General features: G+C 52.7%; 1 protein-coding gene across 1 annotated transcript in view; it reads left to right on the top strand.

The window, feature by feature from the left end:
* GRAMD4 (GRAM domain containing 4) overlaps window positions 1–14,708 on the top strand; it is a 37,709-nt gene that overhangs the window by 9,539 nt on the left and 13,462 nt on the right. Inside the window, exon 3 of the mRNA XM_006866829.1 lies at window positions 13,668–13,788. Within this exon, the coding sequence (XP_006866891.1) occupies window positions 13,668–13,788 (121 nt within the window). The remainder of the gene's footprint in view (window positions 1–13,667; window positions 13,789–14,708) is intronic.

Below are 14,708 nucleotides of genomic sequence, written 5' to 3'. Positions count from 1 at the left end.
TAGAAGAGTTGATGCATTTGAGTTATGGTGTTGGAAGAGATCATTGAAAGTACCATGGGCTGACAGAAGAACCAATAGATCTGTTTTGGAAGAAGTGCAGCCAGAGTGTTCCATGGAGGCCAAGATGGCCAAATTTCGTCTCTTATACTTTGGACATATTGTCAGGAGGGGCCAGTCACTGGAGAAGAATATCATGTTTGGTAAGGTGAAGGGTCAGAGAAAAAGAGGAAGACCCCCAACAAGATGGATTGGCAAAGTGGTAGCATCAACGGGCTCAAGTGTGGCAACAATTGTGAGTTGGCGCAGGACCGGACAGTGTTTCGTTTTGTTGTGCATAAGGTCAATATGAGTAGGTACTGACTCGATGGCACCTAACAACAACAACAACAACAGCATGTAGCACAATGTCTTAGCTACAGTAGGTGCTCAGTGGACAGAGCCGCGAGCTGCAGAAAAGCATGGTCAGGGTCGGGAGCCGTGTAAGAGAGCTGCTCCTTGCTCCGTGATTTCCTCTGTCTCACTTCCCTGAAGAGTGAACTGTGTAAGGAGGAATGTGATTTAATCTTGGGATCCAGAGAGACATTCTGGCTGACGTGAACCCCGCCTCTGCTCCCGGCTCTGCAGGACGGAGTGTGAGTGTGTTCTAGACAGAGGAGTTTAGGTCTGCAGTGGGACGCCAGGCGTCTCGTTCTTGACTCAGCTGCTTATTAGCAGGTGACTTTGAGCGTCTAACAGGAGAAAGCTGTGGCCATGCGCCTCCCTAAAGACTGGAACCCCTAGGGAGCAGCTCTGCTCTGTCCACACGGTGGTACTAGGTCGGCACCGACACGATGGCAGTGGGTTTGGTGTTGTGAACATGGAGGGCTTTATTCCTATTAGTGAAACACCGACATGGGCAGTGGTCTCTAGAACTTTCTCTTTGAAAGCAGAACGATTATTCTTTGTGGAGAAGAGGAACTGGCCAGAGATGACTGCGGCTTTCTTTGCCTATTAAATATTGAAGCGCACAAATGTCCCTGTAGAAAATGGCATCGGATGAAGACTGGCTCGTGGCTGCAAGCGGCATCTGAAATTTGTTCTAGTGTGTAAAGAAGTAGAACGTCGCTTGCACCGTCCTTTAGCCCTGAGTGCGTTTCAGGCATGACTGATTTTGAAGGATAGTTGGCACAGTGCCCCGAGTTTCTACCCACACACGTGCATTTTCTGCTGACCTACTGGGCACAGGCTCTGGAAGATGAAGTTCTCCTTCATCATCCGGTGCTCATGGCTCATCCCCACAGTAGGTGGCCTACACACAGATGGTTAAACACTGCCATGGATTGAATTGTTCCCCCCCACCCCACCCCCCCGCCAAGGTACATACATGTGTGTGTAAATGTGGCTGGACCAGGAAATCTCTGTGGCTTGGCTGTTCTGTGTAATGATGTCATCATGCCCATGATATGATCTGGTGCAGTGATGAGCTTTGAGCTCATTCATGTGAGGGGATCAGGGTGGGATGCAACCCCCCTACTCAGGTCCCGGGGGGTGTGGCCTGCACCACCTTGTATCTTACAAGAGATCAAAGGAGAGAGTATGATGGCAGAGATCAGAGACCTCATTACTACCAAAGAGAGTCCTTCGGAGCTGGGTTCCTGCGCTGAGAACCTCCTAGACCCAGGAGACAGAGAGAGAGAGAAAGCCTTCCCCTGAACCCGTGCTCTGAATTCAGACTTCTTGCCTCCTAAACTGTGAGAAAATGAATGTCTGTCCATTAAAGCCCTCCCCCTTGTGGCATTTGCTAGAGAATGCAACAGGTAGAAACCGAGGGGACCAGTAAGTCAGCTCCAATCCCCGTAGAGCCAGATGCTTACAAGGCCCAGGGCCCCTAACCAAGTGTCTGTTGACCACATCTTTGGTAAAATTAGCAAAAGTAAGACATTTTAACTGTAGTCAATAAGACCTCCATGTCTTCTCGCACCAGCTTTCCCCGTCACCTGAGTGGCTTTAGACATTTGGGGGATCAATTTATTGAGATACATTTGTGGGTGCTCTCAGGTGTGAGCTAGGTGGACTGGTGGGTGTCCTAGTGTACGAATGGCTTCCAGGACTAACCCTCTGACACTCCGGCATTGTGACATGGCGTGTGAAGAAACTGAGAAGAAATTCTCCGAGTTGGAAGCCTGTGCCTGGCATCCTCCCCTCAGGCAGCTGTGTGACGCCGCACCCCGAGGGTCTGGCTTCCGCAGATGCCTGGTTAAATCTCTGACTGGATCCAACTCAGAAACGCAGCATGTAAGTGATAGATGCACCGTCTTTCATGTGTCCGTGGATGAGAACTCCATGAAGTAGAGTTGATCAGAACTCTTGTGTTTATCCAGCACAAGCTTATAGCATGCCTATAAATAGTACGATTGTCTCAGATTTGACAACCCTCCTAAACATTTACACAGCATCACCTGTAATGACTTGTGAAGCTAAAGGAAACGTTCCAGGCTGTTAATGAGAGAAAACAAATTTTGCTGAGTAGAGGAAAGATGAGTTCTATTTCATTCTCTCTCCAGAACATGAGGTTACAGAATCTTGTCAGGTGAAGAGTTGATCAAAGAAAATGCAGCCCCTTACGTGGGTCTGATGTTCCCGGGTCTGGCTTTTCTACTATCTCTTCTTTCTGCTTCTTCGGTCATCCCCCCTATAACCCTTCCAAAGTTCACGAAACAAAGTCTCTCCATCCTCGCTGTACTTCTTCAGCACCGATTTGTTTATTCTTCAGCAGTCCGTTTGTTGTTGTTAGGTACCATTGAGTTGGGTCCAACCCATAGTGCCCCTATGGACAACAGAACGAAACACTACCCAGTCCTGTACCCTCCTCATAATTAATTGCTAATAGTCTTGAGCCATTGTGGCTGCCTCTGTGCCAATCCATCTCATTGGGGGGGTCTCCTTTTTCACTGACTCTCCACCTTACTAAGCATGATGTCCTTCTCCAGGGACTGGTCCCTCCTGATAATATGTCCCAAGTATGAACCATGAAGTCTGGCCATCTTGGCTTCTAAGGAGCACTCTGGCTGTACGTCTTCCAATACAGATCTGTTGGTTCTTCTGGTGGTCCATGGTACCTTTAATAATCTTTTCCAACACCGTAACTCAAATGCATCAATTCTTCTACTGTCTTCTTTATTCACTATCCAGCTTTCACATGCATATGAAGTTACTGCAAGTACCATGGCTTGGGCCCGGTGCACCTTAGTCCTCAAGCTGCCATCTTTGTTCTTGAATACTTTAAAAGGTCTCGCGCAGCAGATTTGCCCAATGTGCTGCGTCGTCTGACTACTTGACTGCTGCTTCTGTGGTGCTCCTGAAATCACGTCAAGATGACACCCTAGGGAACCCCATGGGACACTTAGACGCTGTCACATGGTCTTGCTGTGAGTGGAAACTGATGCCATGGCACCTAACAACAACAGACATCCGCATGGTACAGATTTTTCCTGGGGAATAAAAAAGGCAAAGGTCATGGCTCACTGGCCCTCGAGAAAGCAGGTGTGACTCCCAGGGCTCTGCGTTTCCTGTCTCTGGGTCACTGCGTTGCAGGGTGAAGAGCTGTTGTTGATTCATTGTTCACAGATGTATTTAGTGTGAGGCTCCCCTGGCCCAGGAGAGATGTTCCCTGAGCCCAGGAAGAACTGACCCACCCAGCAGTGTTACTGGGTGAAGGTGAGGCTGCACCAGGTCCTCCCGGGGTATCAATTGTTCAGCCATCGGGGAAGCTTGACCCTGGTGGCCTGCTGGTAGGTAGCATGCTGGCCAGTCATGCCTGGCATCTTGCAGGAAGACGACCAAGTTAGCTCCATAGGGAGTGTTAAGTCTGGAGCCGCTGCCCATGTCTGTGGGCTCTCACTGACTTACTGTATCCTGCTATGGGGGAGGCGTCACCAGCTCCTCAGGTGGTGACAAGCATGGGCCTGTGGGTGGCAGACCAGCATGTCTCACTGTATTGTACAATCTCCTTGGGCAGTCCCAGCATGTCTCACTGTATTGTACAATCTCCTTGGGCAGTCCCAGTGGCTGTCCACTGTTACACTGGTGCTTCCAGGCAGCTCCATGAGGGGGTCCCTTATTATCTACCTCTCACCTTCCCCCACCCCAAAGCTGTACTCACCTGAGAGAGAATGAATCCCACAGCATGGACCTGATGCTTGGATGGAAGTGTGCGTGGGCAGGTGGGTGGACAGGTGGATGAGTGACTGGGTGCATGGGCAGATGGACGGATGAATGGGTTGATGGGTGGGTAAGTGGATAGTTAGGTAAGTGGACTGGTGGGTGGGTTGGTGAATAGATGAATAGCTGAATGAATGACTAGGTGGTAGGTAGATGGATGAATGGGTGAGTGGGTAGTCGGACGGATTGGTAAGTAGATGGGGGATGGGTTATTCCCTGCACATCTTTCAAGACCCCACTGGCGGCCCCTCCCAGAGCCTGTTCATCCCCAGAGCACCCTCCTGTGCTCCCATTTGTCTGGAGTTTGGTGCCCAGGCACATTATATATGTGGCCCCTTTGCTTCATGCTGGTCTCGAGGCTCGGGCCCCCAACTGGACCCAGGTACCTAGCAAAGAGCTTGTTGCCATGTGAGAGGTCAGAGCTTGGGGTGGACATGGCTCCTGGGTGCCATGGTTGAGGAGCAATGGGAAGCGAGGACATGGGGCAGGGGGTGAGGGGGCTGTGCTGTTGGGTGCTCTGGGGTCTAGGGTGGCAGAGCACCCCCACCTCTCGCTCACTGAAGGGCCATCTTGGGTTCCTGGAAGTCAGGTGTTGTGGAGAGACAGTGACTGGTCCCTGTATTCACCCCCACCATCGAGTCCATTGTGACTCTTTGAGACCCCCCAGGACAGAGCAGGACTTCTCACAGGGTGTCTGAGACCCCCTGGGAGTATTTCAGAGAGCAAACCGCACAGCTTTCTGTTTTAGGATTGCCGACCTTGCAGTTAGTAGCCCAGCCCCTAACTCACAGCACCCAGGCTCCTTTGAGAAGCGCCCACCCCTGGCTGGGAGTCGATTTGGACTCCTAGGGGTCCTGTGTAGGGTCTCATGGCTATTAATCTGGATAGGAGCAGACCACCTCCTCTCTTTCCCAATGAGCAGCTGGTGTGTGTACTGCCTGCTTTGTGCTCATCAGTCCCGTGCTTACCCCACAGTGCGACAAGACTCCTCCCAGAACCAAGCCCACTGCTGTTGAAACTCCTTGCAGTGTTTCCAAGACTGTAAATTCTTACAGGAGCAGAAAGCCTCTTCTTCCTCCCAGGGAGCGGCTGGTGACTTAGCTGTCCCACATGTAACTCACTAGGTCTCAAGGAGCGTATTAGGTCAGCGTCAGGGGAAATGCACTTTCCTGCAAGGACCTGCTTCCCCAGGTGGAGGTATGAAGTTGGCGCAGGTGTTCCACATGAGCCACTGCTGGAGGTGGGTGGGGAGGGCAAGCAGTGGGCAGGTCTGGCTTGACTGCCTCTAAGGGAGAGTTGGGTCAGCTGGCCGGAGGCAGGAGACGAGGTGGGAGCAGAGGAGGTGAAGGGCTGGGCCAGGTGGGGGTGGGAGGGGGCGCAGAGCGGGGTCTTCAGGGGGCTGCTGGGTGAGTTCTGCTCAGCCCCCAATTCTGTAGGCCTGCTTACTGGAAACGGGTTTTATTTCAGGATTATCATTTGATTTTTATTTTTGGCTGAAGTGGGCCTTCTTGAGTTGGATGCCAAGAGGATTTCCAGCTTGAGAGATCCACTTTTTGCAGGTTTAAAAATAGCCTCTAGCTCTGCCTTCCTGCCTCTCAGTAATGTCCCCAAGTGAAGGCGAGGTGGGGCTGGGTGGCTGCCTTCAGCTGGGTCCAGATGCCTGGGTTCTTGACACAGTTGTTCAGAGGTCCAGCCATGTGGACGTGTCAGGGAATGGCCTTGGTAAGTAAGCACATTACAGCCCTGCAGAGGTGTGGGTCCACCAGTCGGAGGCGCTATGGGTGCAGCCTGTCTTGCTGGAGAGCTGCCCTGCAGGTGTGGGAGCCTCCCCCTGCATCCCTGGTACATAGTTCCCACAGGTATGACGCTGCTGCTGCGTCCTGAGTGTTTCGGCCCCTAGGTATATGCCCGAGGAGCCGTGGTGGTACTGTTGGTTAGGCATTGGCCTGCTGACCATGTGCGGTTTCACCAGCCTGGCTCACCACCGTGTGGAATAGTTCTAGATGGGCACGATGCGACTCTGAGCTCCCACCAACTCCCTGTGGACAGAGGATGGAGCTGCTGTCCTTGGGGATCATCTGACCTGCTAGACGAGGGATTCCCATTCTTTTGTGACTCCAGAGAATCTTGGGGGCAGGAAGGTCCCCCAGGCCAGGTGGGAGGATGAGAGCCATGCTTCCCTCCCCTGGGACCCCCTTTGGTCCAGGTTATTGTCTCCAGGGGCGTGGTCTGCAGAATCTTGTCCTTCAAAGATGTCCACATCCTAGTTCCCAGATTCCATAAATGGCAAAGGAAACTCTGTAGATGTGATTGAGGGTCTGAGATGGGAGACTGTCTAGGATTTCCTGGGTGATTCTGATACTGCCTGGGGCTGAAGAAGGAGGGAGGAGGAGGCACACGGCCAGAGATGTGAACAGGGATCTGAGATGGGACTCAGCTTGAGCCGAGAACTGTAACCTCAAAAATGAGGAAAAGACGAGGAAGTGGGCCCTCCCGGAGCCTCCAGAAGAAAGCAGTCTGGCCCACAACTCAGCTTTCGCCTAGCGAGACCTTCGTCAGACTCCTGGCCCCCACAGCTGTGTGTTTGGGGCCATCAGAACCCCAGACTCCTGGCCCCCACAGCTGTGTGTTTGGGGCCATCAGAACCCCAGACCACAACATTTGCGGTTGAGTGGACCTGACGAGTGGTGACCCCACAGGTGAAGAGTTCGGGGACTGATTTTTGGCTCTGGATCTCCAGGTGTGCCTTTTTCGTCCATCTCTGTCTGCAGACTTCTGACACCAGCTCAGCATTACGGCAGCACAGACGCCTCTTGGGGCAGATGGTGGTGGCTGCATGTGGGATGTGGGCGCTCTACCACGGAACCACCACAGCCGCCTGATCCATCACGGCACCAGCTGCCGTCGTGTGGTTCCACCGCTGTGCTCCGTCGGGTTTGAACATGTTTGGAAGCAGATTGCCAAGGCACCTCTGGGTGGATTTGAACCCCCAACCTTTCAGTTACAAGCTGAGTGTCTAACCACTTGTGCCACCCAGGGATGTTTTTAAGACACTGAGAGTGTGCAAGAGGAGCCCTGGTGGCACAGAGGGTTACGTATTGGGCTGCTAAACTGAATAATGTAGAAAGCCTCAAAAGGTGGAAAAACACATAGAATCACTGTACCAAAAAGCAGTGGTCCATGTTTTACCTTATCAAGAACAAGAGCCAGTAGTACTGAAGAAAGAAGTCCAAGGTGCACTGAAGGCATTGGCACAGAACAAGTTACTGGGTATTGATGGGAAAAAATTATTTCAACAAAGTGAGGCGGCAGTGGAGGCACTCACTCATCTCTGCCAACAAATTTGGAAGACAGCTAGCTACCTGGCCAACTGACAGGAAGAGATCCATATTTGTGCCCATTCCAAAGAAAAGTGACCCAACGGAATGTGCAAAGAATTGGACAATGTCATTGATATTCCATGCAAGTAAAGTTTTATTAAAGATAATGCAAAAATGGCTGCAACCATACATTGACAGAGAACTTCCAGAGATTCAGAAGATGATGTGGAACAAGGGATATCATTGCTGACATCAGATGAATCTTGGCTGAAAGCAGAGACTATCAGAAAGATGTTTACCTGTACTTTATTGACTATGCAAAGGCTTTCAATCGTGTGGATCATGACAAGCTATGGACAACATTGCAAATATGAGTTTTCTGGAACACTTAATTGTGCTTATGAGGAACGTGTACATAGACCAAGAGGCAGTTGTTTGAACGTAACAACAAGGGAACATCGAATGGTTTAAAATTAGGAAAGGTGTGTGCCAGGGTTGTATGCTTTCACCGTACTTATTCAACCTGTATGCTGAGCAAATAATCTGAGAAGCTGGGTTCTATGAAGGAAAACGTGGCATCAGAATTGGAGGAAGACTCATTAACAACTTGTAATATGCAGATGGTACAACCTTGCTTGCTGAAAGTGAAGAGGACTTAAAATGCTTACTGATGAAGATAAAAGACCACAGCCTTCATTATAGATTGCATCTCAATGTAATGAAACCAAAAATCCTCACTGCTGGACCAATAGACAACATGTACACGAAGAAAAGATTGAAGTTGTCCAAGACTTCATTTTGCTCGGCTCAACCATCAACACCCATAGAAGCAGCAGTCAAGAAATCAAACGATGCATTTATTGCATTAGGCAAATCTGCTGTATAAGACCTCTTTAAAGTGTTCAAGAGTAAAGATGTCAGTTTGAGGATTAAGGTGCGCCTTACCCAAGCGCATGGTATTTTCGGTAATCTCATATGCATGCGAAAGTTGGACAGTGAATAAGGAAGACTGATGCATTTGAGTTATGGTATTGACAAAGAATATTGAAAATACCATAGACTACTAGAACAAACAAATCTATCTGGAGAAAGTATAATCAGAATATTCCATAGAATCAAGGCTAGAGATACTCTTTCTCTCGTATCTGGGGCATATTACTGAGGGTGGGGTGGGGTGGGGGCACAGGTCCCTGGACGACATCATACTTGATAAAGTGGAGGGTCAGTGACAAAGAGGAAGACCCCCAGCGAGATGCATTGGCCAAGTGGCAGCAGCGATGGGCTCAGGCGTGACAACAGTTGTGAAGATGGTGCCGTGTTTTGTTCAGTGGTGCACAGGGTCACTATGAGTTGGAACTGACTTGTCAGCATCTCAGAAGAACAGACTTGAGGCTGTAGGCGCTCTGTTTACCCACAGCGGTGCAGGGTTTCTGGGGTCTGGAGTTCAGAACTTTGAGGAATGACTGAAAAGGCTGTGATGGGGTGGAGGTTGCGTTGGTCATATGTGCGAGGGTAGCCTGAGGCAGGGGCCTGGGCATCTGGGCCACAGTGGCTCCCAGAGGATCCACCCCCTTTGGAGGCTGGGCCACAGTGACCTTCTGAGCTCCCAGTTGAGCACTTTCCGCTGGGCAGAAAAGCCACCCTCCCATGGCATGTCTCGCTCTGAGACGAAGAGGCATTTGGGTGCTGGGATCTGTAGCAGCCGGGTCCCCGTGGAGCATGGCGGCTGTGTGCTAAGCTGTCACTGACCTGAATATGTCACCGTCAGAGGGAGCCGGGTCTGATCATCACTTCCATCTTTGTAGAGAGTTAGATTCTCCTGCCCTGTGGGGAGCCGCTGGCTCAGAGGTCGGGTGCGGCAATGGGGGTGTGTGTGTGTGTTAAACAGTCACAAGTCTTGCTGGTGTGGCTGCGTCTATTGTCTATTTAGTGAGCCGTCTTGGTACCACCGGAAGGAGAGGACGTCTTCCCGCGGCTCTGTGGGCCAGACCTGGAGGATGCTGATCTGTAGGGGACCAAGCCCAAGGGCTGGAGAAGGCCTGGGGACTGAAGCACTGTAGTATGGACGGGCCTTCTACTGTGTCCTGTAGCGTTGCTGTGAGTCGGGATGGATTCCGTGACCCTGGGTTGAGCTGGGTAACCCCCCAGGTGAATGTTGTTCCAAGTGACAGGGACTACTATTGTGTGGAAAATAGGAATATGCCGCTGGGTTACCCAGAGGAAGAGAGGCAACCTGAGTGTTCTAGCACTTTCTCTGCCTGATTGTCTCCGGGGCTGGAAATCATTACGGAAGCAGACAGCCACAGCTTTCTCCCGCGGTGGGTTCAAACAGCCAGCCTTTCTGTCGTTAGCCAAATGCTTAAGCACTGCATTACGAGGGCTCCCCAGTCGTCTGCTGCCCTGACAGGATGTCCCACACGTGGGGGGCTTCAGGGATTGTTGTCTCGGCTATGTCGGTTCCTTCGGTGGCCTCTGGTCTAGTCTCTGGTATCTGTCGGCCATCCTTGGTATTCATTTGCTTGTAATGGTGTTCTCACCTGGTGTCTGTCTGCCCCCGCGTGGGTCTCCGTGTCCGCAGGCGTACCTTATTTCAGTGAACTGCCCCTTATTGTGCTTTGCAGATGGAAGGCGTGTGGCCACCCTGTCTCGAGCTAGTCTTTCAGCACCATCCTTCCTACAGCACTTGCTCCGAGTCTCTCTGTCCTGTTCTGGTCACCCTCACCCTGCTTCAAACTTGTTCATCATGCAGTTGCAGATTTCATAGACTGCAGTGTGCTGTAAACGTGATTTTGATAGGCTTTGGGAAACCAGAAAATTCATGTGACTGGCTTTAATGCGATGTTCACTTTATGGTAATGGTCTGGAAGCAAACCCAGGTATCTCCGAGGTTAGCTTATGTCTTAGGCTGGGTTCTCTAGAGAAACAAAACCAATGCTACTTTATATATTGTTATTAGTTTGTATCATTTCGTGATATAAACTTCTCAATACGTTGTTGTTATGTGCCGTGGAGTCGGTTCTGACTCATAGCAACCCTTCACAGGATTTCTGAGGCTGTAAATCTTTTCGGGAGCAGAAAGCCTCATCTTTCTCCTTTGAATAGCTGGTAGTTTCGAACTGCTGACCTTGCGGTTCACAGCCCACTACAGAGCTCCTATATATATATATATATATGTATGTATGTATTTATCTCAGAGAGGAGTCCTGGTGTGGCACCGCAGGTTAGTGCACTAGACTGCAAGGTCAGTGGATCCTTGGAAACCCTATACAGGATCGCTATGAGTCAGAACCAACTTGATGGCACTTTACAACATGTAAAGTGAAGTTTATGTCAAGAAATGGTTCAAAGTTGTAGTGCCAGGAAAGTCAGTTGGCCCCTCTGGAAAGCAGGAATCCCAAGTCGGGGCACAGAGCAGGACTCGGTGCTGGATCAGGGACGGCAGCAGGGTGACGGTCCACCAAGACCCAGGCAGGTTGCAGAACCAGCAGCGTGGGTCACATGAGCCAAGGTGACAGAAACAGGCATTCAGGGCCATCCGGTGGGCATCAGGTTTTCTGGGCACACTCTGTAGATAGGCAAACATACAATATAAAGCAGGCCACTGGCTCCACTTTCTCTGGTAGCACCACCTGTATCCAGGACACTGGTCCCACCTACCAAGGAGCCCACGAGGGCTCCCTGAGAGTCACCGTCCAGGCAAGGGCCAGTGTCCAGCCTGTTCACTACACCGTCTGCTCTGTAACACTGGAATAGCTGCTCTGGGCTAGGGGTGTCTGTATTGTCTTTGTTGTCCCCCAGCACGTTCCCAGAGCATCAACTGTGACGGTGTCCTGGGTGGAGTCCAAGCAGTGCCATGGGGTGCAAGAGGCTCGAGGTGGCCTCGTTCCGTGAGGTAGCTGAGTAGCGTGCATGCTGAAGGGCCGGGTGGGGCTCTGTGCTCTGCTCGTGGAGTTACACAATGAATTCTGATGCCTCAGTGGGTCTGATGTGCAGGGGTGGAGCAGGCCCTGGTGGGGGCTGGGGACACAGACGGCTCGGGCATGTTCTGTCCTGTGGTGATGACCTGCCCAGGACAGCGTGTCTCCCAGTCTTCTCCTGGAAGATGGGGGCTCCCTGGCACTCCTTGCACAGAGGTCTGTCCGCTGTAGCTGAGGCAGGTGAGGTGGGCCGCTGGGGCTCCCAGGTGCTCAGGAACCACACCTGACAAGTGTTGGCTATTGTCACTGTTGTCATTACAGGAGTGACTGGGAGGGGAGGGGGCTCGGAAGAAACACAGAACAGTTAGGGGTTAAGCTTCAGGTGGGAGTGTGAGGTTCCCTGCGCAGGTCCCCTCCTTGTCTGCCCGGTGTCAGGTATGCTGTGCAGTGAGGTGGGCTGGGTCCCGAGAAACCAGGCCTGTGCTCTGACCAAGCAGTGGTTTGGTCCCGCCGCCATGGTTCTTATCAAATCCCTCCATCGGCACCTGCCTGTGCATGGTGTGGGTGCTGTCCAGGGGCTGGAAACAGGCTTGGCTTTGCTTTTGAGTGTCCCAAGCCCCTTCCTCTGGATAGTGTGCTGATGTGGGGACAGCGTGGGGACATGTGGTGACATGTTGACTGTGTGTCGGCAGCCCTGGAGTAGCAGTGGTTAAACTGCCCTGCTGCTAAGTGTGGAAGGTCAGTGGTTTGAACCCACCAGCTGCTCCACAACCTCATCGGAGATTCTGCCTCAGCAGAGAAGGACTGAGGCCCAGGGAGCTTGGTTTTCAGTGAGCTTGCTGGTAGTTCTAAAGTACCCACTTTGAAAACAGTATCTCAGGTCTTTGGTGCTGGGCTTGCGATGAGGGGCTTACCGCATCCCTGCTGTTCTACACATCCATCTCCCTGGCCCCAGAGTCTCCCTACTTCCTCTCCTTCTCTCAGCTCCTCTCCCTCCCAGCCCCCAAGACATCCCCAGAAGGCTCCCACCTCAGGCTTCATCACCCTTTCTTGATTGGCCTTCCACCCCCATCCTCCCGCTGGCTCCCCGAGCTGTAGCAGTCTGCTTCCACGAAGACACCAGCCTGGGGAACCCTTTGGGGCAGTTCTACTCTGCCTACCAGGATGGCTGTGAGTCAGAATTCACTCGGCGGGGGCGGGTTTTAGGAGTGGAAGCACCACATGTGACTCCACTGCTCAGGAGGCTGGGAGTCGGGATTCAGGGCGCCGGCTCCTCAGGAGGCTCTTGGTCGGCTCACGGAGAAGGTCTCCTGACACGCGCTTGTCCTCTCTGGTGGGACCCCCTTTTGCTCTGTTCCTGAGGGGCTCTCTTCTGTTGCAAAGAGAGGTCTTGGGGCCACCCCACACTGCTGTGGCCTCATGGAACTAACAGAGAAAAAGCCCTGCTCCCAGCTGGAACCCATCTCTGGGTCTTGGGGTTGTGGTTCCAACACACAGTTCTGGGGGATACACGGTAGTCCGTACACAGTAAGGAGACCCTCACCCTTCTTCATCCCTCTCATTGCTCCCTGCTGGTGTATCCCCGAAGGAGGAGAGACAAGTGCAACCATCTGTCTGGTCGACAATGGGGGTGGAGGTGGGGAGGTAGGTGAACAGGTGGTCACTGGCCCCCCTCTGCACAGCCTTCTGCCAAAGGAAGCTTCTCAGGCAGTCGACTGTGGGAAAGTGGACCTGCTCTGTCAGTGGCTTAGCACTGCGTCCTTGGGAGACCCGTGCTGGTCACCTGCGCTGTAGCGTCTTCGTGTCCTTGGGAGACCCGTGCTGGTCACCTGTGCTGTAGTGTCTTCGTGTGCTTAGTAGACCCATGCAGGTAACCCGTGATGTGGTGTCTCAGCGCTGCGTCCTTGGTAGACCGGTGCTGGTCACTTGCACTGTAGCGTCTTCGTGTCCTTGGTAGACCGGTGCTGGTCACCTGTGCTGTAGCGTCTTCATGTTCTTGGTAGACCGGTGCTGGTCACCTGTGCTGTAGCGTCTTCGTGTCCTTGGTAGACCCATGCTGGTTACCTGCGCTGTAGCGTCTTCGTGTCCTTGGTAGACCCGTGCTGGTCACTTGCGCTGTAGCGTCTTCGTGTCCTTGGTAGACTCGTGCAGGTACCCCCTGATGTGGTGTCTCAGCGCTGCGTCCTCGGTAGACCCCTGGTGGTGACCTGCATTTGCTTCTCCCGCTCAGAGGAGGAGCTGAGGAAGCTTCGAGAAGAGACCAACGCGGAGACGCTGCGTCAAGAGCTGGAGCGCGAGCGGCAGAGGCGGCAGGAGCTGGAGCAGAGGGTCCAGGAGGTGCTGAAGGCCAGGTAGTGGCTCCTGGGGCCGAGCTGCCACCGGACTTCCCAGAAGCTCTGGAACTGGCCATCTGCCCTCTCCCCGTCCACCACCCCGTGACCATGGGGGCATCACCCCTCGGTGCTGGAGCTGTCTGAGGGGAGATCTAGGGGTCCTGAGCCTGGACCCCCATTTCCTAGGTTTGAAATTCACCTGTGTAATTATTGGGAGTGACCTGGAAAAGTGGCCTTTCTGTGCCTCAGTTTCTTCATTGGGAAAGTGGGGGTGTAGGTACTGAGAGAGTAGGAGCCACAACAGTGCCCCAAACCAGGAGAGGGGACCGCTCCCCTCCTCCCCTGCAGCTCTTGCCCCTGTGTTTCTGCCCCAGAGGCCCTACTGGACCTCCCAGCATCCTGAGCCCTGCCCCCAGCCCTCCCTGCCCATTCAGGGTGCTCCAGACTCCATAGTGGGCCCCGCCTGGAGCGTTCTCCCCTAGTGTCCTTCCCACAGCCCAGGGTCAGGGGGCACTATCTGGACTCAGCCCTGGCCAGCGACCCTGGGGCCTGGCTGTGTGGAAATGAAACTGGCCCTGGTGATCCTCTGGGGGGCTGCAGTCTGCTGGGATCAGCGCTTTCTGCCCAGAACCCTCATGATTGTGAACCAGGGAACATGAGCTGTATCAGTTGCTGTGGCATCGAGTCCAACTCATGGTGATCCAATGTGTGTCAGCACAGAACAGTCCTCCTCAGGGTTTTTAATGGTTGGGCGAGCAGTTTGCCAGGCCTTTCTTCTGAGGTACCTCTGCATGGACTCGAACCTCCACCCCTCAGCTTGCCAATGAACTGTTAGCCGTTAACAGTTCTCATCACACAGGGACCCCAAGCTAGTTGCCATTGAGTGTACCGGGACTCATAGGGCTCATAGGGTTTTTAATGGCTGGCCTTATGGAAAT

The sequence above is a fragment of the Chrysochloris asiatica genome, unplaced genomic scaffold (genome assembly GCF_000296735.1).
Source record: "Chrysochloris asiatica unplaced genomic scaffold, ChrAsi1.0 scaffold00097, whole genome shotgun sequence".
Classification (NCBI taxonomy): Eukaryota; Metazoa; Chordata; class Mammalia; order Afrosoricida; family Chrysochloridae; genus Chrysochloris; species Chrysochloris asiatica.
Note: the sequence above shows the minus strand (reverse complement) of the source record. Positions and strands in the feature narration are given on the sequence as shown.